The sequence below is a fragment of the Diabrotica virgifera genome, chromosome 6, assembly GCF_917563875.1.
Source record: "Diabrotica virgifera virgifera chromosome 6, PGI_DIABVI_V3a".
Classification (NCBI taxonomy): Eukaryota; Metazoa; Arthropoda; class Insecta; order Coleoptera; family Chrysomelidae; genus Diabrotica; species Diabrotica virgifera.
Window position 1 is genome coordinate 148,144,358 of NC_065448.1, and position 24,060 is coordinate 148,168,417.

Genomic DNA, 24,060 nt, shown 5'->3' on the forward strand with positions numbered 1-24,060 from the left:
TATACAGAGAGGGCTAAATTATGGAATAAATTCATTTTCTCTAAAATCGACGACTTTGAAGAAAAATCCCGAAACAGGTCGATTTTTATTTTTAAATTACAATTTTTTTGGCATATATTTTATACTAGTGTCGTCATTAATCTGAGCTTGATGACGTAATCGATGATTTTTTTAAATGGGAATAGGGGTCATGTGACACCTCATTTGAAAGGGTGTTCAATTGTCTATTCAGTAATATAAACAATTATATCCTTATTTATACAGGTTGACCAAAATAATAATTTTTGGATTAAATTAATTGACGCAAAAAGAAGAATGTATGTAATTTATTTAACTCAAAATACATTGTACTGCTGCCAGTAGATAAAAAAAATTATTTCACAAATAAACATTTCTTTTCGCTTAAATTAAATCACAGACAACCTCTTTGCAGTTTTAACATTTAATTTGAGCGAAAATCAATGTTTATTTGCCAACTAAACATTTTTTTCAATTTTCTGACAGCGACAGAAAGTATTTTGAGATAAATAAACTGTATACATTCTTCTTTTTTCGTCAATTAATTTAATTCAAAAATTATTTTTTTGGCTACCCTGTATAAATAATGATATTGATGTTTATATTACTGAATAGAGAATTGAACACCCTTTCAAATGGGGTGTCACACGACCCCTATTCCTATTTAAAAAAATCATAGATTACGTCATCACGCTCTGGTGGATGACGTCACTAATATGAAATATATGCCAAAACATTGTAATTTAAAAATAAAAATCGACCTGTTTCGGGATTTGTTCACAATCCTCCATTTTAGAGAAAATAAATTTTTTCCATAATTTAGCCCCTCCCTGTATATATTATAATATACTCATAACAATTTTTTATCAATTATTATATACATAACATTACTTGGTAGTAGTGCACCTAAAACACGGTAAAAATTAAATAAATTGTTTTTTTTTTGTTTAAATAAATTAAATTGGTTATTATAATTTATATCAACTGACTCCATACTTGTAAAGTACGCTAAAAGTACATACAAATTAAAAAAACATTAAAATCCATTGGTTGGTTCCCAAGATACAAAAAGCTGTAGGATTTTGAAGTTATTATTTCAATTTTAGGTCGCATGGATTTACATACTTCATTTCTAAAGCTTTATTGACGACTTCCTTGAAAAGCAAATAGAGCAAAACAATTTTTATGAATACTTCATGTCTTTAAAAGTGAAAAAGCGCTATTTTCGATCCTTATTTTTTATAAACAAATTAGCTGTAAATTTTTAAAAAAATGTTGCTAACTTTGGCCCTAATTGACCTAGGCTAAATTATTTTTTATTAAAGTTCGTGTAAAAATACCATCTTGTAGAATATATAAAAAAATGTTTGTGCCGACCATAACAAAAAAGCTATTCAAATTGTTTATAAGGAAAAATTGACGAGACTTTTGCATAATTATTTATTACTAATAAATGCACTTTTTATTAACTTTTTTTAAACAAGTTTGAAAGTTTAGCTTATGATCTTTTATTTGCCACCTGCAGAATGGTTCTAACATTCTGTTTTTCTGACTTATTTTATTGCAAAAAAAAGCTCTCTGGGATAAACAATTTGAATAAAATATAAACAATTGAATAAATCGCTTCGAAATTTTTGTCACATATTACGCACTACAGAACCCTCATTTGACAAAAATTTCAAAGCTGTACATTAATTTTTACAATAGTTATTGCAAAATTAATTTTTTTGCAATTTAGACCTTTTTTCTCAATTATATTAACAATAAATAAGTTTATAGGTCTGGATCCCGCGTACGAAAAAAAAGTTGATTAATAGCAAGCTGAAAATTTGTTAATAGATTAAGGGTGTCTAGTCGGACAAACTTTGATATATGGGAACACTGAAACAGGGGCAGTTTTAATTGTGGAACAGGTTAAAAATTTGGAACGGTCATACCACGAAAACGGCAAATTTATTTTGTCCGACAAAATAGACTTAAACTCTCCGAACAGAGATTAAACTCTCATGCAAAAATCAGACTGCTATTTATCACCTGTCATTTGACATATTCTACATGTTCCACTCATTAAAACGCCCATTTGGTGATAAATAGCAGTCTGATTTTTGCATGAGAGTTTAATCTCTGTTCGGAGAGTTTAAGTCTGTTCTGTCGGACAAAATACATGTGCCGTTTTCGTGGTCTGACCGTTCCAAATTTTTAACCTGTTCCACAATTAAAACTTCCCCTGTTCCAGTGTTCCCATATATCAAAGTTTGTTCGACTAGACACCCTTAAGCTATTAACAAATTTTCAGCTTGCTATTAATCAACTTTTTTTTCATACGCGGGATCCAGACCTATTATCAATCTGTGTAATACGTCATTTTAAAGATTTTTCCATGCTCACGAAGATGTTTGTACTAATGTAACCACAAGGTACACTGTTTTCCATTGATTTGAGAAAAAACGGAAAAAATGCCGTTTTTCGACATTAAATTGTTTATAAATAAAAATGGCCGCCAGATCCTACGCAGGAAATAGTTACAATTTGTTCTCATATGTATTACCTGTCGAAAAAACGCTTCAGTACCCTGGCTGCTCGAGTGTCACGAACAGGGTATATTTTTGCCTTATTACCCTGGCCTATATGTCGACATGGCGTTGTTTTGTTTTTATTCTTTTAACTCACTCAGCTCTCCAATAGCTTTCTAGAGGTATACTACACTTGGTACAAATCACCACGAAAACGAAATTACCAAAAAAATAAAACACTATGTTCAAATAATTTGAGAGGTAAAAAGCGCCATGTAAACTGGGTGCTTTTACCTCACAGTTACTAACTGAGTGTTGATCGCAAACAACACTATGTTGACTTAGTGCACTGAGCACCTAGCGACAAACGGGTCATAAGTAACTGTTCTTCTTAACAGAAATAAATCTCTTTGTTTTTATCTATTCTTTTTTATAGTTACCTAGTTGTTTTCATAAAAATCGTGGTTATTAATACATTGTAATAAAAAATCAACAAATATTGTGTACTTTCTCTTAAAAATTGGTGTTTCTATTTCGAATGGTATTATGCTAATTATACACATAGTTTTAAAAGTTATGCATCACTTAAAATTATGCTAAATTAAAAAAAATATAAAAGAAACAGAAATAACAACAAGTATTATTAAATATGTATTATTATTTTGTTGAGCCACAATATGTCAACAACAAATTGCCAACATTGTTGTTATTTCTGTTTTCTTTCAAGAGTCAATAAGTACATATATTGGTTCATTAATAATAATGTTTTATTTGTGATACAATATAGACAATTAAATAGACAACCAAACAACATACCTTGTGTCTGGTACATACATAAAACCTATTTAGTATTACAATGTTATTACCTCATAATAACAATTTTTTTAATCTTTTTTAGTGCGTCTAATAATTTGGCCAGAGACTGTATACTACGGAAAAACAGAATCTCTTCAGATTGTTATCAGATGTTGATGTTAGCGTTTAGTGAATCGTTTTCAAGAATTCTTCAACTTACTTTTATTTTTCTTTTTATAATACAAATCACTATATACAATCATAATTTTACAACACTATATTTTTCGGCAAACTTTTGTAAATTTAAACCAGACTTTTCAATTTCTCAGCTATTATATTTTTATTATGTTTTTTTAGCGACAAATGTTTCTTATTTTATGACATCCTTCCTTCGTGTTACCCACCACCGACCGTAATAAATTATTATGCAGGTTATTTTTAATCTCATTTTAGATAAATACGATAAGTAATAAAATAGTATTGGGTATTTCGCAATATTGGGTATTATCAACAAGTACCCATAAAAAATATTTTGGCCGATATTAACTGGTAAAGTTCTATGAAGTGGGTTTTAAAAATAATGAGATTATTTGGCCGCGTCCGTATTATATAAATGGCCGTTAGTACAGGTTGCCGATTTTGACAGGTGGCCGTTAACACAGGTTTTACTGTAATAACATTTAACACAATTAAAAATTTGTTTCATGAGAAGTACCTAGCTAATTTTTTTGGGCTTAAATACCTTCAAATTCAATAAATATTTTATAAATATAGATCAAACCTATCAGCGGTAAACTGCACTATGTCACTGTAAATTACCATTAATTACAGTAATTAGGGCAAATTTTAACGTTTTATTAGTTGGATTGCATAAAGTAGTTATATGTTATGATTAAAATACGATCGCATTGTCTTTCAGAGCGAAAGGTACCTAATTATGGGATATATAAGATTTTTAAAACATTCAGAGGTAAACTGCACTATGTCACTGTAAATTACCATTAATTACAGTAATTAGGGAAAATTTTAACGTTTTATTAGTTGGGTTGTATAAACTAGTTATATGTTATGATTAAAATATGATCACATTATCTTTCAGAGTGAAAGATACCTAATTATGGGATATATAAGATTTTTAAAATATTCAAACTGCTCTACTGAAAAGTTGCTTAAAATGACATAGTGTAGTTTACCTTCGAGGTCCAGATATTATTAATATATACAATCATAACATTCGATTCCAGCAATAAAATTGCTGGCAAATAAGTTTTCCTTGTATTTTGGTACGTAGGCACGTTGTGTGAAATTTTCAGATTTATATGGTTTTTACCTAGGTACTTTCTGGGAATAACATACAACAGATAAGATTATCACAATTAGTTAGTAATCTTTCTTGGATCACTGCAAAACAGTATTATCATAATCAATAATATTGCAACGGAAAAATATTTTTGTATAAGTTATATAGGAAGATAGTTGATTCTATATCATACATTAAATAAAAAATAGTATAAAATCGTTTCTGTAAAAAGTAAATCGTTTTGGGTATTTTTATACAGGGTTTCTCTCTTGTGATATTATATACGAAAATACTATTCTATAAGCTTACTTAAACCATTTTAAAATATGTGTTAGATTTTACAAATAATGTTTAAAATATATCAATAAAAAGTGGATTATCAAAAAGTAGTGAGGCAAAAAAGTTTTATTAACCCGCCATTACACGCGCTATGAGGGAATCCCTCACCATATTTGTTTATAAGCAATGAAATTGTGTAAACTAATACGATAACCTTAAGCACCCAGGAATGCCTTAAGCATGGTTCATGAGAGGGTATGAAAAAGTTATAGAATATTTCAGGCGGCCAGTGTGCTGTGTGATAGTTGAAAGAAGACACATCCCTCTTCAAGTGAGGGAATTCCTCACTGCGCGTGCAATCACGGTGAAATCACGTTTTTGTTATCTCAAAGAAACTTTTAGGTTTTTATTTAATATTTAGGTTGGTTTAATTAAAATATTATTGTTTGGATTAGGTTAGGAACAGTGGCACACCGAGGGGGGGTTTGGGGGTTAAAATCCCACCCAGAGCATATAGAAATATATATAAAAGAAGGTAGGAAAGTGTAACTTGTCTTTCACAAATCATACAAAAAACTTTCGGTGCCCAAGCAAACCCCCCTCCCCTCAGAGGAAAATTCTAGGTTCGCCACTGGTTAAGAACCCATTTTTAAATTTACCTATTCCAATTGGGAAATAAGCCACAATATTTAACTTGAAAAATTGATTTTATTGACGTTTCGAATTCCACCTCGGACTTCGTTATCAAAATATAAAATATTAATAGTTAATTACATAAATGCCACAAAGCAATAGCTTCAGAACAGTTGTAAATTTTAATTTGTATTTTTAGTAAAATGAATTCGCGTAAAGAACGTTAATTTCTTCAGTGGCTTGCTAAAATTGAAAATTAAGAAAACTTGCTTTTGATCTATATTATTTTTACTTTTGTTTTGTTAAATTAATAAAAAAAATTGGTTTACGAGACTTTCTATAATATGTGAGTACAACCCATTTTATATTTATACATGTTGACATTCATTCTTTCTCGAAATAAGTCGAATTTATGTAGGTGAGGGCGACGCTCATACGCGTGCAACCATGTCACAATAGAAGACGCGTGTAACGGCGGGTTAACTAATGGTACCGACGGTACCTACCATAATAATAATTTAATTGGAACATAAATATTTGGTGGGCTTTAAGGGAACCAAACCCTCAAAAAATTTTTAAGGGGTGTATAAATTTTCCTTTTATTTTTTTAAAATGTTCCTGCCATCAAAATGCCACATTTATTCTCAATAAAAATATTTTCGATATAATGGAAAAAAATCGATTTTTTCTTATCGAAGCTTAGGTTGACTCGAACTATTAAATTAAAATAAAACTTCTTTATTATTCCTCTGTCTAACGAAGAATACTCATGAATGGGTGGTCCACTTTCTTATACTTTCTATTTTCTTATGTCTTTTCTGTTTCTTGAAGTAAAGGTTCACAAACACTATATGTACGAACACACAATGCAATTCTTCTTCTTCCTGTACCATGTCCTTTCAGAACGTTGGTTACCATCATAGCTATCTTAATTTTATTCACTGCCACCCTAAATAGCATGCTTGTATCAACACCGTATACCAATCTTGCAAGTTCTTCAACGATGAGGTTCTTCTTCGTCCTGAACTGCGTTTGCCTGCTATTTTTCCTTGCATGATATTTTGTAGCAACCTATATTTGGGACCTCTCATTACATTTCCGAAATACTCGAGCTTTCTCTGCTTGATGCTTTTTATGATCTCAGTAGTCTTGCTGAGACGTTCTAGTATTGTGGAGTTTCAAATCTTCTCCACCCAGGAAACTTTTAAAATTCTTCAATAGCACTACATTTCGAAAGCCTCAAGGCGATTTAGATCGATTTTATTCACAGTCCAGGACTCGACACCATAAAGTAAGACCGAGAACACGTAGCAGCGAAGTAGGCGGATCCTCAATGCCAATTTTAGGTCTCTGTTACATAACACCTTGGACATCCTTGTAAAAGTGGCTCTAGCCTGCTCTATCCTAGATCTAATTTCGCCGTGACTTTCTGTGTTACAATTTAATTGCTGTCCAAGGTAAACGATTTTATCAACTTGCTCAAGTTTGTTATTATTTACATATATAGACGGTTTTATATGCTGTTGTTTACTTATTACGAGTATTTTGGTTTTCCGTATTTTCATATCCAGACCTGCTTCCCTACAACTCTCAACAACACTGTCAAGTAGTGTTTGCAGATCTTCTTGACTAGAAGCTAGGAGTACTGTATCGTCCGCATATCGCATAATTGATGACTTCACCGTTCACAAGTATTCCTTCTTGTTTTTCAGAAAGTGCTTTTCTGAAAATTCTTTCGGAGTAAACGTTGAAAAGCAGGGGTGACAATAGGCATCCCTGCCGTACTCCACAGTGCAATAAACACTATTAAATCTGAGGTCAGTAGAAGTTTTTCTTCTTATTTTATAATCAAGAATTCTATCTGGTCTTTCAATAATCTTGTTCCGTCCCTCTCCACATATTTTTTCTTCTATATATAATTATTAATTTATATCCTAAGTTTTTATCATTAGGTATTCATTTTTATTTTGTTTAACCATGTGTGTATGCTTTAATTAAATACCAATACGGTCCTGTAGGCCCTACCCGAAGCTCAGGGCACTTAAGACAGAGCTTGGCTTGCCATGCAAAACGCGCATTCTTCAGATATGTATAGACTTTCAGTGTGAAACGACACAGTGTTATATAGTTCAGAAACCACACAAGTGCCAGAAAACAGCCAATCCAGCCTAGTCGACTAGGAAGAAGAAGACGAACGACGAGCGAAAAAGATACCGTACATATATCATACACACAATTAAATTAATTTATTAGTTTTGCTTTTAACTCTTTTCAAAATATCAAATAACACCAGCACCTATAAATAAATGTAAATGTCTTATTTCTAATTATTTGAATCTATAGGTACAAGTCTTGTATCAGTTTGTTGGTCTGTTTTATGATATTGTCCCAAAAATAGATTACAACCGGTTCCACTATGTATACCTAAACATTTTTAGTTATTCTTCTTTTCTTGATGTGAGAATGGTTCTATCATAAGCATAAATTTCCAACGGATTTATTCTTCTAAGTTTAATATCTGTGATATGTTGCTATTATTATGATTATATCATCCAGGTAAACTATTATTTATACACTGTTCGAATTTAACACTGCTGTGCTTGACAACTTTTAGGCCTGCATCCCGCGTACTAAAAAAAAGTTGATTAACAGCAAGCTGAAAATTTGTTAATAGCTTAACAGTGTCTAGTCGGACACACTTTGATGTATGGAAAGACTGGAACAGGTTAAAAATTTGGGATGTCATACTACGAAAGTGTCCCATATATTTTGTCAGACAGAACTTCCAATTGATTTGTTACCTTTTCATTAAACTCTCATGCAAAAATCAGACTGATATTTATCACCAACTGGGCATTTTAATAAGTGTGACACGTGGAACATGTCAAATGACAGGAATTATGTTAGGTGATAAATAGCAGTAAAAGTAAAACAGAAACTAAAAGTTTCATTGTATATTTATTTCAAAAATTAAATATTTGAGCTATTTATAAAAATATCTACAGTTTTCTCAGTCCACCACATAATAAATAATCTCAATTTTACAAATTTACAAAATATATAACAAACATCATTGAACCATACTTAGATTTAGCTCCTTCAACAAAAATACTCCCAATTCTTTAATAACCAACTCTTTTACAGAACCAGTGGATAGGACTAGAGTTAGTAAAGCAACACAATCTTGAGGCTTGATTCTGGAAAGAACTGCAGACATGTTTGAAATGAGTATTGCCTGTTGTCTGGGAGATAAGTCGTTTCTTATAATATCTGCTACTGATCTAAATTTATTTTTAGCACAAACTGCTGCTGTTGCAGATCCTAGGGTTCCACCTAAAAAATTATGCTATTTTAGAATCATCATTCATAATGGTAGGGGAGCCCAAGCAGGGATTTTTGCAGTTACTCAAGCAAGTCAGATTATAACATGGGGAGAAACCTTATATTATACCCTCTAAATGCACCTCTACCATATTATTGGCTCTTAATTCAGGGGAGTTCGTTAAGGGGGGAGGGGGGGGGCAAAAAAAAACTATCCTTAGAAAAACTCGAAATCGTCAGATTAAAATAAAGTATGTTAAGTATATGCAAAATAGTGTATATTTCAAAAATCTGATTTGAGGTTTGTAATGGTAATATATATAATATATAATATAATGTAAGGAAATGGGTGAGTCACAAAGTTTCACAAAAAAGCGAATATTTCGCGAAATGAACATCAGATTGAAAAACTAAAAAATATGTTTTCAATATTTTTCAAAAATTTATCGAATGATACCAAACACGACCCCCCACGGACGGGGTGGGGATAAATTTAAAATTTTAAATACGAACCCCGCAAAACGCGAAATAAACATCAGATCGGAAAACTGCAAAATACATGTATTCAATATTTTTGAAAAATCTATCGAATGGCATCAAACACGACCCCCCACATAGGTGGGGTGGGGGTTACTTTAAAATCTTAAATAGGAACTCCCAATTTTTATTATAGATAGATTTGGATTCTTTACGTAAAAATGAGCAACTTTTATTCGAAACATTTTTCTGAATTATGGATAGATGGCATTATAATCGAAAATAACGATTGTAGGAAATGAAAAATTAAATTAAAAAATGGAAAATCCCCCACTTTATGGAAAACTGAACTTAGCTTTTTTTGGTTTTAGGACCTACTCTTCACAACCCAATAGGTCCCCATAAAGCTCGAGTAACTGCAAATTTAGCATACTTTCCTCCCCTACTATAAATAATAAATGAGTTACTATTTATGAATGAATGAAAGTACAGTTAAAATAAACAACATAGGGCCGGTTGTTCGAACGCTAATCAACAATGATCACTATCAAATATTTAATTACTGTCACCAAAACTGTCAATGTCAACTTTTATTGGGTTGCTGAAAACATAATTGATTAAAATTATGAGATTAGTTAATCAATTAACATAACAATTATTAACATTATTTATGAAGTAATTTCATAATTGTAATCAATTATGTTTTTAGCAACCCAAACAAAGTTGACATTGACAGTTGGTGAGAGTAATTAAATATTTGATAATGATCATTGTTGATTAGCGTTCGAACAACCGGCCCATAGTATGGGATCTAAATCTTAGTTGATCTTCACCGATTTTCTTTCCGGATGAAACATTTTTTTTATTAAATTTCATACATAGACAAATATGACTCACATGGGGTGCCTTTCAAAATCTTGTCTTAGCTATCCTTAACCCTTAAACGCCCAACAATATGTAGATTCCATGTATGCCCAAGGGTGGGTAAAAAATGTCCACCTCGAAAATTGCTAATATATTTATTGAGAGTTGTTACAAATGTTGGAAATGGTAGGGGAGCCCAAGCGGGGATTTTTGCAGTTACTTGAGCAAGTTAGATTATTACATGACATTATTATAATGACATACAATAAATGTCATTAGAATATAAATATTTTTCCCTTAATCCACGACGATGTGCTGGCCAAATATCCAAGTAGGTGGAGGCCAATAAACTAAAGAAGGAGAAGAAGAATATACCTAAATATAACCATAATCATAACTATACAGTGAGCACGTAAAGGTTGGAATAAATTCATTTCCTCGAGAATGGACGATTTTGGAAAAAAATCCCGAAACAGGTCAATTTTTATTTTTAAATTACGACTTTTTGGCATATATATCATACCAGTGACGTCACCCATCTGGGAGTGATGACGTCATCGATGATTTTTTTAAATGAGAATAGGGGTCATGTGATAGCTCATTTAAAAGGTAATTCAATTCTCTATTCAGTAATATAAACATTAACATAATTATTTATACAGGGTGTCCAAAAAAATTTTTTTTGGATTAAATTTTATTGAAATAAAAAGAAGAATGTATGTAATTTATTTATTTCAAAATACATTTTACTGCTCTCAGAAAACAGAAAAAAATGTATATTTGAAAAATATTCATTGCTTTTCGCTTAAATTAAATGTTCAAATTGTCACGAAGACTGGTGGGTAGCTGCTTTAATATTGAATTTAGCAAAAAACAATATTTATTTGCCAAAAACACATTTTTTCCTGTTTTCTGATAGCAGTAAAATGTATTTTAAATTAAATAAATTACACACATTCTTCTTTTTATGTCAACAAATTTAATTAAAAAAAAAATTTTTTTGGGCACCCTGTATAAATAATTATGTTAATGTTTATATTACTGAATAAAGAATTGAATTACCTTTGAAATGAGCTATCACACGACCCCTATTTTCATTTAAAAAAATCATCGATGACGTCATCACGCCCAGATGGGTGACGTCACTAGTATGATATATATGCCAAAAAGTCGTAATTTAAAAATAAAAATTGACCTGTTTCGGGATTTTTTTCCAAAATCGTCCGTTCTTGAGAAAATGAATTTATTCCAACTTTACGTGCTCACTGTATAATAAAACTATGGAGACCTGTAAGAAGGAGTGGAAACGCAATGCATCGTTTGTGGGCTAACTTTTCAACCTCTAATTCAACTTTCAGCAATCGCCGCTAGAGGCGCAAGTGTTCGAATAGGTGCTACAAATACATTAGCTCTTATGGACTTATTTAATATTTAACTCATTTTATTTTTGTTTTTAGCGTAATTAGACATTAATTTATTGGTGGATTGTAGCTGAATATGTTTTATGCCAAAAACAAATTATTTTAACCTTATAACATATAGACGTGTGGTAAAAAGTGTATTCTTTTTATACCATTGTAGATGGAGATGTGACATCAAATTTAAATTTGTCATTACTTTAATATGTAGGACAGCTTATTTTGAAGCGGAAATATTTTGTCACATTATCTAACTGCCACATTTTTATACCAATGGTATTTCAACTGCAAATTAATTTTTTAATATCTTTGTAACTGATATCAAAAAGTTTGTTAGTTGAAAAAATTGACTTAACTGTACGTAATTGTTTTTAAAAAGTTTAAAAAGTTATTTAAATAATTTGAAGTTTATTGATCAATTTTTTTTTAATTATTCTTTTTATCAAAATTGAAACTGCTTTTTCTTTTGAATACTATCATTTATCTATATTCTGAAAGCTTACCTATCAGATGTTTAAATTTAGTTAATAAAAATATATGTCTATAAACTATGCAGACGATAGTCTGACTTTTATAAAATTAATGTTAATTTTTGTGAAATATTTTGTCTCAAAAAATGCATTGTTTCGACAGAAAAACTTTCCAAGATCCTCCTACTATTATCACTATAATTTTCAGGTTAAAATAAAAACCAATAATAGGGACAAATTTTATTTACACCGAAGGAAATAACATACAAACGAATAGGTATAATCCATGAACGTTATAAATAACATAAAGACAAATATTTATAAAAAGTCTTTATTAACTTCATTAAGTTCCCTTTTGAATTTTTTATCGGAACGATAACTCGATATAAATCCCGGTACGAAGCAAGTTCTTTTAGTGTAAGCTTTCTTGGCACTCATATTTAAATAATATTAACCACCAAAACCAATAATCTTATATTAACTACGAATAATTAATTATTTTCGAAATTTTCACATTCACTCCAATGCAAAAGTAGCATCTATCTCTACGCCACCGCCGCCCTAGCGAGAAACCAAGCAAACAGGCAAAATCGTGTACAAAAATTTCAAGGTCGTCCTATCTCGATTCCTCTCCTCTGTGTAGGTCTCCATAAATAAAACTATGTGACATCATGGGTCGTTTGAACTATGTTATACCGCAGAAGACTTTAAATTTGTATTTCTAAGTTATTATAAGTTTTTAAAGCATGAAATTTTAGAAATCTCATTTTTAAACAAAACTGAAAATAACAAAGTTTCTTTTGAATGAAATATTTGAAATTAAAAATCACACCAAATTTTCTCTTTTTTTTTTGGCGCTCAGTACAGTGGAACCTCGATAACTCGGATTAATCGGGACCGCGACCGATCCGGGTTATCGAAAATCCGAGATAGCCGGAGAATATGGTAAAAATTAATAAAATACGGTATACTTACAGATAAACTCCGTTAGAATTGAAATAACATGAAATATATTTATAAATATGCACAGTACCTACTCATTAAAATTACTAAAAAAAACACCAAACCCAAACGTAAGCAAATGGAAGCGAACAATACAAGACACACAATACTAAAGACCATTGTTTATAAAAGAATTTTTTAAATAGTCTTTCCTAAACAATGCTGACAGTTTGAAATAAAAAGGAATAGATACTACAGACAGGTGGCTGTTGTTTCTGCGGTGTGTGCTATGAGTCATTTTTAATATCGTATAGTTCAAATTACACACATAAGTACACATTATCTCTCAAATATTATATTATATACATTTTTATTGTTGAAGGGTTTGTCTGATAATTAACTATTTTGATTGGAAATAAGCCACAATTAAATTGAAAAATACAAAATATTGAAAATCAAAATGTTTATCTGATGAAAATCGGTCCGGGTTAGCCGGACTTCCGGGTTATCGGGGGCCGACTTATCGGGGTTCCACTGTAATAACGTAATTTTTCATTCTGCGTTTGCATTTTTTAAAAATACTTAAGTATTAGTTTTCTCAGGATTCGAAAAAAATTAATGCATTTAAAAAGCATTGGAGCCGAAATTCTCTAATTGTCAATATAGAAATTTAATCTAAATTTCAGGGTTTATTTTATTATTTATCTGCAGTGTCTTCCCACATTTTAAGATTAGTTAGGTTGAGATAAAAATGTTATGTTATAAAAGTGTGCACTGATAAATTGTTTATATTTTAGAAACATAAATATCATTGCAAAAATAGAAATGACAACTCTGATAATGGAAAAAAAACAAAGTTCACAAAAACTTGTTTTCTTTAAATGTGTTTTTAAATGAGTAATAGTAATACAGTAGAACATCAATAATCCGGATTAGTTGGGACCGGACCCCATCCGGATTATCAAATTATCCGGAATATCGAAATTACATAAAAAAAGCCAGTATACACATTAAAGTACAACAAACGTTTTAAAATTGTATGTTTTCTCTTGTACAGTAAAGTGTCTAAAAATAGAGGTGAAATTAATCAAAACATTTTTTTTATGTTTAAACACTGTATTGTAATTAATTTATAATAGCAGCATGTGTACAGTAAAAAACATCAGACATTATTTGGGCTTTTAAAAAATGTGTAAAAAAATTTTTGAACTGCGGTAGAGGTTCGTTTTTCGCACCTAAGTTCTTAATTTATTTTAAAGGAATCAGATATTTTTGCTAGATACAAATCCGGATTATTGACGGTCCGGATTTTTAACGTCCGGATTATCGACGTTCTACTGTACCTACATACTTCACTGTCAGGATAGTTATTCATTATTAAAATTAGTAATTGATAATTTGATAACAAGACTCCCTATTGCACTGATTAGATTTAAAAATTACACCAATAAGTGCACAAATTCCACAATCCACTCTAATATTAATATATATTTCAAAATATACATTAACCTAAGGACACATTGATATATCACTTACCTATTGCTATTCCAATTGGACCTCCTAATAAAGCACCTGCTAGAGCTCCAAAACCAGCTAGCAATCCAGCTTTTATTGACTCCTGTACAGTAACTTTAAGCTGTTCTTGTTCAGCAAGAACATGACACATTTCTACAATTTCTCTATCATTGAAAATACCTGCCATGATTACAGATTGTGACTTCCAGCAATCGGCTGTAAGTATGTAAAAAGTTTATATTATATATTACCTATAAAAATGCAAGTACTGTTTTATCTTTTATAAATCTGTGTGTTTTACTTGTTGATTTCTGGGAATACCATAGAACTTTAGAATTAACAATATAACAATCAGAATCAGAGACGATAAACTACATAGTACATAGACAGAATCGTTTTTCTTTGCTTCCTATTTCAGTGTTGCCAATGCAAAAATAAAAATTATCCGAATGTTGTGAGTCAAATATCCGAAATTATCCGATTCTAATTAAATGGCATAATTGACATTGACAGTTGACATTTGTACATTGGTCGATGACCTTGACTTGACACAATGTCATATCCAATATGGCGACGAGCAGGTTTTTATGTTTTATTATGGAATATTATGTTATTAATTAACTATTAAAATTATTAATTATTCATATATTTATATAATACAATATAATTTTATAATTATATATTTTATATGGAACAGAGTATACTACAAAAGAGTTGCTCCGCCATATTGGATAGTGCGTTTTTGTCAATGGAATCGAGCCCATGCCCATCTACTTAACCGTATGTCATATCCCCTGTCCCCCATATCACTGTAGATGACAAATAATGGCAATGACAAGAAAACGTATTTGTATGTTGTAAGGTTAATAGAAATCTATTTATTGAAATAAAAAGCGTAACAAATAATACCTTGAATTATCCGAAATTATCCAAAAAATTGTTCAATCCGAAAATTATCCGATGGTCCATGAAATTATCCGAAAATCGGATAATTATCCGGACATTGGCAACACATTCTATTTTTACTTTTTTACTTTCTTTCTCTCTGTTGCATCATTTTTTGTCATTTGTCAAGTTGTTTGTCAAAATGTGTTGTGGTCAACGAACTGTCAACACTGATGGAATCGCCATGAAGCAAATTTAATGGCGCCAGGATGAGATACAAGATAATCAGGTAAAGGAGGGAAGATAATCGCCAGACAGTGCTCAGGTACGTTTAGTTGTAGCCAATTTTACCTGACAAATTCTCTGTCTCTCTCATGTCTCTCTAGAAGTGCTAGAACCTCTCTCTTGTATGTTGGTGCCTATCTCGCTTCACTGTTGGAATGGGACGGGGCCATTCCATCAGTGTTGACGTTGACAGTTCGTTGGTTGTGGTGTGGTCAGTTATTTGTTTTGACACAACTTCAGACACAACAAATGCTGCCAACACTGCCAACAGCCAACAGTTTAATTTGATTTTCCTTTATTTTGATTTGTTTTTCTTCTAATTTTTTTTATCAAAATAAAATTATTATATCATTCATAAAATAATGTTATTATAATATAATGTTTTTACGTGGGCGTTTATTTTCTGCCTATGTAACTAAACAAATTTAAAACGGTAACAGAACAGAAGATTCTTGTTGAATGAAGTTGACATAACCATAACCTCAAAGCGGGTAACATTTTTGTTTTTAAACATTTTAAATTTATGAATTTGGGTATAAATCATACTAAAATATGATCATCAAAAGCATATCTAAAAAAATTCCTACTACAGTTGTTGTAGGTTCAGCCCTCGCTGGTGGTTTCGGATTAGCCTGCTTAATTAAGTATTTATTACAGATTTTTCAATTTCTTATTGTTTATTTTAAAACTGGCTATGCATTTTAGGGAATATGTTGGTGGTTTTAAATATCAAGGAAGAGATACGTCTGACGCAGAAGGTAAAGTAATTATTATAACGGGGGCTAATACGGGAATAGGAAAGGAAACAGCATGGGAACTGGCAAGAAGAAATGCAAAAGTGTATATGGCTTGCAGGGATATGGCTAGGTGTGAAGCAGTAAGTTTTTAGTTGCTTTACGTATTACTTACTCGGTGGTACTACAACCCTTTGTGGGTTTTAGCTGACTCGAAAACATGCCTCCACTCTTCTCTGTCTTGAGCTATCTCCATCCAGTTCTCCACAATCATAGTTTTTAGGTTTCCTGCTATATTGTCTCACCATCGGAGTTGAGGGTGACCATGTGTAGTGATGTGGACTGGGAATATTCCCAGTGGGAAGGAATTTAAAAAATGGGAATATTCTCTCTGTCATTATATCTTCCCAAAAAGTGAAAATTTATTAAAAATGCTGCTTATTTTCAACCTTTTAGCTGTTTTTTAGGATGTATGTGTCTCAGTGTTTCAATAAAATTGTACTTTTAAGTGTTGGCATCTGAACAAATATAGGTAATAAACTTCCCAAAAATCAATATATTTATACAAATAAATTTACTACCTAAATGATTTTATTAAATTACGTTTGAAGTTATTTTACCAAAACCTGGCGAGTACTTCTCACTTTACCCAGGTAATCCTAGAATTACCCCTTTACCCACATATATATATATATATATATATATATATATATATATATATATATATATATATATATATATATATATATATATATATAAAATGATGTTGGATAATCGAGTACAAATATAAAAATAAATAAGCAAAATCATTGGCTAATACTCGTAAAGTGAATGTGAATTTAGTTGGAAATATATAAAATGATGAAGGGTCATCATTCCATACATTTCTGTGCAACTATATACACCGGTGTTGCCAAGGAGGTAAAGCAACCTGAAGAAATTTGCCAAGGAGGTAAAGCTACCTGAGGAAATTAGTATTAAATTATTTTTATATTTGTACTCGATTATCCAACATCATTTTATTTAATAATGTTATGGCTTTTCATTTCCTCAGGTAGCTTTACCTCCTTGGCAATGTTAGTTGTAGCCTTGCGACTGCGGGTCTTCTAACAACCTGACCAAAATTGGTAACCTTGCTCCTGTAGTAATCCTTTTACAAGTTAACAAACAACTTTTTTAACTTGCTACACTATACTGACGAAGCCCAAATAGGCCGAAACACCGGTGTATATAGTTGCACAGAAATGTATGGAATGATGACCCTTCATCATTTTATATATTTCCAACTAAATTCACATTCACTTTACGAGTATTAGCCAATGATTTTGCTTATTTATATATATATATAGTATTTTTACTACAAAAGCGATATTACGTAGGTCAAAATTTTTGACGTAAGAGAACTGTCAAAACATTAGAATGTGACTTTTCATTATTGCCATGTTTATAATAAACATGGCAATAATGAAAAGTCACATTCTAATCTTTTGACAGTTCTCTTACGTCAACAATTTTGACCTACGTAATATCGCTTTTGTAGTAAAAATACTATACATTGTAAAGTGTAATTTGGGAGGGCTCCTTGTAACATTCAACTTGTCTTGGTTTGTTTATTTCTATGCTCTGTTTTTAAACCAGGAGGAGTAATTCAAATTTACCACACCATAAAGCTTGTTTGTAATTGGTCCAACCCCAGGCAAGTTTACTCCTCTGTTTTGACAATTTTTGACACTATTGCATTTCATAGATTAAGTTATCATCGATTTTTTGTGTTTTCTGTGTTATTCCTTTAATTTTTAGATTTTTAATCTGCTTTCATATAAAAAGCAGTTGTTTTTAGAACTCTTTAGCAACATATTAGTATAAAGTATGATCAGCCAAAAAAGAAGATGTATTTGGTGATTTTTCTAGTGACCTTCTTGGATGTGAATCTGTCTTTACTCCTCCTGGTTTAAAAACAAAGCATAGTGCATCTCTTTTGTGATTATAGTATACACTGTGAGCTCGTACGTAGAGGGGATATTTAAAAGTTCGTTAGCGCCAGTAGTGACAAGTCAGTGAAATTTTTGTGGAAAATTGACATAAATGTCAAAGTGATTAATTTAAAACATTGCAATTAAAAACATTAAGAGGAAAAAATATTAGTTGGTCAAAGCTTAAATATACTTACGTTTTAAATACTGAATTTTTACTGAAGTTTTTTTAATATTTCATAATATATAATTACAAATTAATCTATTAATCTAAGTGCCATCTACACAATAATTGTGAAAGTATCCGAAGTAAGAACCTAATATTTCATCAATAGAATGTCAAAATGATTAACAAAATCTTATAGGCGAGCAGCAGTGTTGATGCCCCCTTAATTCCTTTATTTTGCCTTTTTTTATGACGTGGCAACGTGGTTAGTTTATACCAATATATTCACATATCATCATACAAAAAGCAGAGTCGCATACCGGCAGTCGGCAAAGGCACACATTCGCACAAAAAAGGTTCGTTATAGCATACGCGTTAAAACCCCACGGACAGGTCATATGGGTGAAACAATCCCTTAGCGTGCATCATAATCTCTTCAAAGTGTCAAGTGTCGTGGCGTGTTTTTATCAAAACTTTTGGACAGTTCAAGTATACGGACTTATCCTATATTTTGCTGTTTAGTTTTAGTGTCTTAGATAATAAAGTCGATATCTCTTCACACGTTTTAATCATTTAACCAGCATCTTATCGAAGTTATTTATCGCGTTGACTTCACTCAAATTCATACGGGTCTCGATCCGTTTTCAAGCAGCAACCCCTAAAATCCCGTTATACCGACCACGAAAATCAACTTTAAGGTGAATGACCAATGTTGGTGATTCTTTATGTTTTCGAGGTCGCTGAATCTGAATATGAAGTTTATTTTTATCTAGAGTTGGTGGAAAATGTTCAAAAATAAAATTTTATGCAAAAATGCGAAAAATCAATTTTGATGATTTTTCATATTTACCTCGCTGTATCTTTGGTCGCGGTAAATATTTCCTTTTAAAAATTTTACTGTGTCATCTCTGATGTATTTAGATAACAACGAGCTTTGTCCAAAACGTTGAAACAAATTAATAGAGGAGTTGCTATTTTTTAAACATTTTGTCGTCAGGTTTCTTTAGTTTCATGTTTACTTAAAGAAGTTGAGTGACAAATTTTTTAGTTTATAGTTTTAACCAACACAGCAATAAAATATACTTAATTCATTTAGAAGTTTTCTGGAAAATTTTAAGTCATATTATTCAATAGGAAAAAAGTTATGTGACTTTATAGACGAGCGACACACCCCAAAAAATGCTTATTTCTCGAGATACTGTGAGGTGTGATGACCACCGTGTGGTGAATGACTAATTTTGGTCATATTGTATATTTTTGAAGGTGCTGAATACGAGAATTAGGTTTATTTTGAATTTTACGTGGGGGAACATTGGCAAAATAGCAATTTTGGCCTAAAAATAAAAAGAATGAAGTCACATTTTTCTGCCTTCTCGCTATAACTCTGTTGCATTTTAATATTTTTTTCTGAAATCTTGATAGTATAATTCCTTACCTTTCTGAAGACAACGGTACCTGTTTCAATCTTTCTGACTTATTTTAATAAAGGTTATGAATTGTTTGAAGCAAAAGCTGCAGATTCCTGAATTTCAAAGTTTGATCGCAAAAGTTAAGTGAAAAAATTTGAAATTTAGCCTTTTATTCAAATTTATGTGAAAATATAGGGTACAAAGAATAAACTGTTTTATAGAAAAAAGGAAATGGCACAACTTTTAATTTGAAGAAAAACGTGATTCCCTTTTTTTTTATTTTTAATTTAAAATTGCGATTTTGACAATGTTACCCCATATAAAAATATAAAATTCAAAATAAACCTCATTTTCGTTTTCAACACCATCAAAAACATAAAGTAAGACCAAAATTAGCTATTCATTACACCGTGATCAGTATCGCGAGAAATAAGGTTTTTTTGGGGGTGGGGGAACTCGTCTATAAAGTCACATAACTTTTTTCCTATTGCATATTAATTTTGACTTGAAATTTTCCATAAAACTTCTTCATGAATTATGTTATATTGCTGTGTTGGTTAAAATTATCAACTTTATTAAGTAAACATTAAACTAACGAAATCTGATGACAAAATGCTTAATAATTAGCAACTCCTCTATTAATGTGTTTCAACATTTTGGACAAAGCTCGTTGTTATCTAAATACATCAGAGATGACACAGTAAAATTTTTAAAAGGAAATATTTACTGCGACCAAAGATACAGCAAGGTAAATATTTATAAAAAATCATCAAAATTGATTTTTCGCATTTTTGCATAAAATTTAATTTTTGAACATGTTCCACTAATTATAGATAAAAATCAACTTCATATTCGGATTCAGCGACCTCGAAAATATAAAGAATGACCAAAAGTCATTCACCTATCATGGTCACTTTTTCAATTTGTAAGCCACAAATTAGGGGTGTGCAGCTCGCCTGTTAAAAAAATCGATTACAATTTAATTACTTTTTTGCGTTGTAAATGTTACGCGATAAAAATTAATTAATAAATTTAAAAATTTCCTGCGAAAGTAATCCGCTAGTTAGCGATGTCAGCGAAGCTCGGAGCGTATAGTTCACTTCTCACATTCAAACCAAACTGAGTGCTTTTTATAGTGAACTATTTTGCCCAATAAATACTAATAGACTGTGCTATGGATATGTGATAAAATTTCATTAGTTTTTAGGCTAGAGAAGAAATAGTTTTGGACACAAAAAACAAATATGTTTATTGTCGCAGTTGTGATCTAGCATCATTGGAATCTATCAGGGAGTTTGTAAAAAACTTCAAATCAAAAGAACAAAAATTGGATGTATTAATCAATAACGCTGGTGTTATGAGAACTCCCAACTCGAAAACAAAAGATGGATTTGAGATGCAGTTAGGAGTGAATCACATGGGTCATTTTCTTTTGACCAATTTATTATTGGATATGCTAAAGGTTGGTTGTATACTGTGATTCACAATAGGGAACTTGCACATTTTTTTTATTACATAATATGTTCAGTTTTGTATAAAAATGAGATTTCCAAAATTTCACGCTTCAAAAACTCATAATAACTTAGAAGTACAAATTTAAAGTCTTCTTTATCTTCAAATAGTTCAAACGACCCGTGACGTCACAGAGTTTAACTATGTGGTTCCGTTTATGGTTATATTTACGTATATTCTTCTTCTTCTTCTTTAGTTTATTGGCCTCCACCTACTTAAGTATTTGGCCAACTCGCCGTCGGGGAATAAAGGAAAGATATTTATATTCTAATGACATTTATCTACGACTGATACATAATATATGTATTATACTTGTGTTGTTTGCAATATAATGCCATATAATAATCCCTTAGGGATTAATAATGCGGGATTAATAGCTATTAATCCCTCTGGCACAACAATCACAAAATTCACCACGGAAACAAAATAATCAACCTCAAAAAGTGTCACTGTCAAACGAATAGTATATTTGACAGTTTGTGTTGAGATGGACGAAAATGAAGAATCTTTTAATTGTACACCACCAGAAATTGTAGAACTAGCTACAGCAACAGCATCTACCTTAATACCTTATGTAAATATTTGTATTAAAAACTCTACTAAAGTTAATGATGATTCTCAACCAATTCAGTTTATTAATTGCACTATTACTAATTTTAATGTTTTTAACAAATAAAGTTGTTCATTAAAAATCTTAAATTAATTAATTTGTCGTAGATAAAGTAGAGTATACTACTCGCAATAATGGCTCTCATTCCCTCGGAATGTTACTCCCTCGCCGCTAACGCGGCTCGGTTCGTAAATATTCCTCGGGAATAATAGCCATCATTATTGACTCGTGGTATAATCTACTATTATCGTATGTCGTTGTAATAATATATACCAGTTTGTTGAGATTGGAGTTTGATACAGTTTTTGAAGGAAAGGAAAGAAGGGTTACCATTGAAAATAAAACCATTTTGTAAAAGTACAAATTTTCTATGAATAGTTCAAACGATCAAAAACACTTTTAACGTCACATAACTGTATTTTTTACTGACGTTTAGAATGTCTAATTTAAAATTATATATACAACTGGTGTAGAATGTAAACATACAACCCCGTGACGTCACGACGCGTTTTGGGGTGGCTGGTATAAGTTGAATTTTTATTCGTCTTTAGAGGCCAAACGAAAGACAAACAAAACTTTTTTATCTTTGATACAAGTTCTAAATTATGTTCTGTTGTGATTTATACCATTTTTTTCGAATTTAAAATTTTATGCAAGTTCCCTATTGATAACTTTTTTTTTCAATATTCCACAAAATGTATTACAAATTAATGTCACTACAGCTGTTTCAGTTTGTGTTTTCAGCTCAAATGATGTACACTGCGCATCAGAGAAAACGGACACTTCACAAAATGGGTCATTTTTGATGTCTCAAATTTCCCAAATCTGTTGTCCGATTTAAGTGATTTTTTTAATATGTTATAGCCTTATTCTTTAACAATATCGCTGTTATAATATTGTTGCTAGACAGGTAAATTGTCATTCTAGGTATACCGAGAGTACCAATCAAACTGTGTTTTTGAAGTTATACTTCTTTAGACAAGAGGGTGAATTTTTACATTCCTGTCGCATGCGCACACCGACAGTATGTTGTTAGTTGCTAAATCATCCAAGTTATGTATGTATCAGCGCAACTAAGGTTTGAAAATAATATATTAGTGTTTTTAGTAAATATATTTATTATAATTTTTGTGTCTTTGGATTTGTCTTCCTTGGGAGTAAGATAATAAAATATCTATTATAACATTTTAATACCTCACTTGATCTATTTGTCACCGTCGTTTGTAATTACGTCCCAGAAGCCGTAAAAACTCAACCCTGATGGGTTATTGGTAGAGCATTCGACTACATAACGAGAAGGTCCCGGGTTCAAATCTTGACACGGAAGATTGTTATCCTTTTTTTTAATTTTTGGTTTTTTAATAAAAAAATTTTGAAAGTGGTAATATCAAAATTAGTTTATTAATTAAATAAAATACAAATAAACTTTTAAGTATATTTATTTCGTTGAAATCATATAATAGAAGTATAACTTCTTACGTGCTTACAAAGTACACACACATTCTTTTTTTTTTTCAAAATTCGCAACACCCTGTGGAATATTCTAGCATTTATTAAAGTAAACCAACTACAGCCTCAGGTTTTCTTAACATTCTATTTTTTTATTCGTACACCTATGTTGGATAAAAAAGGAGTTAGGTACTTTAACAACTAGCCATGTTCCTCATGAATACAGGGTGTTTTTTTGGGGCATTTCTGCATGGAAAAATAATGACCGTTTGCTTTATAAACACATCAATATGTCCTCAAATGCTTCGCTTCCGAGATACGGGATGTTGCATTTTTTCTTACAAACTGACGATTTATTTATTGCTATAAACCGGTTGTGATATACAAATGAAATTTGGTAGGTTTTAAGAGATAGTTATTGCTCATTTTTTGAAATGCAATTAAGAATTTTATATTCTCCATTGGCGTGCATACGGGTCATATTACCTGTAT

The 24,060-nt window shown here is 31.0% G+C and overlaps 2 protein-coding genes across 2 annotated transcripts in view; one reads left to right on the forward strand and one right to left on the reverse strand.

The window, feature by feature from the left end:
- Nucleotides 1-8,477: 8,477 nt before the first annotated feature.
- LOC126886944 (protein C19orf12 homolog) lies at nucleotides 8,478-15,595 on the reverse strand. Its single transcript, XM_050654116.1, has 3 exons — nucleotides 15,455-15,595; nucleotides 14,567-14,761; nucleotides 8,478-8,871 (listed from the first exon to the last, which is right to left on the reverse strand). The coding sequence occupies exons 2-3, from the start codon at nucleotides 14,730-14,732 to the stop codon at nucleotides 8,609-8,611; spliced, it is 429 nt and encodes a 142-aa protein (XP_050510073.1). The 5' UTR covers nucleotides 14,733-14,761; nucleotides 15,455-15,595; the 3' UTR covers nucleotides 8,478-8,608.
- Nucleotides 15,596-16,027: 432 nt separating this feature from the next.
- Nucleotides 16,028-24,060, forward strand: part of LOC126886945 (retinol dehydrogenase 13-like) — a 33,469-nt gene continuing 25,436 nt past the window's right edge. Inside the window, exons 1-3 of the mRNA XM_050654117.1 lie at nucleotides 16,028-16,359; nucleotides 16,421-16,592; nucleotides 21,205-21,459. Of these exons, the coding sequence (XP_050510074.1) occupies nucleotides 16,268-16,359; nucleotides 16,421-16,592; nucleotides 21,205-21,459 (519 nt within the window). The 5' untranslated portion in view covers nucleotides 16,028-16,267. The remainder of the gene's footprint in view (nucleotides 16,360-16,420; nucleotides 16,593-21,204; nucleotides 21,460-24,060) is intronic.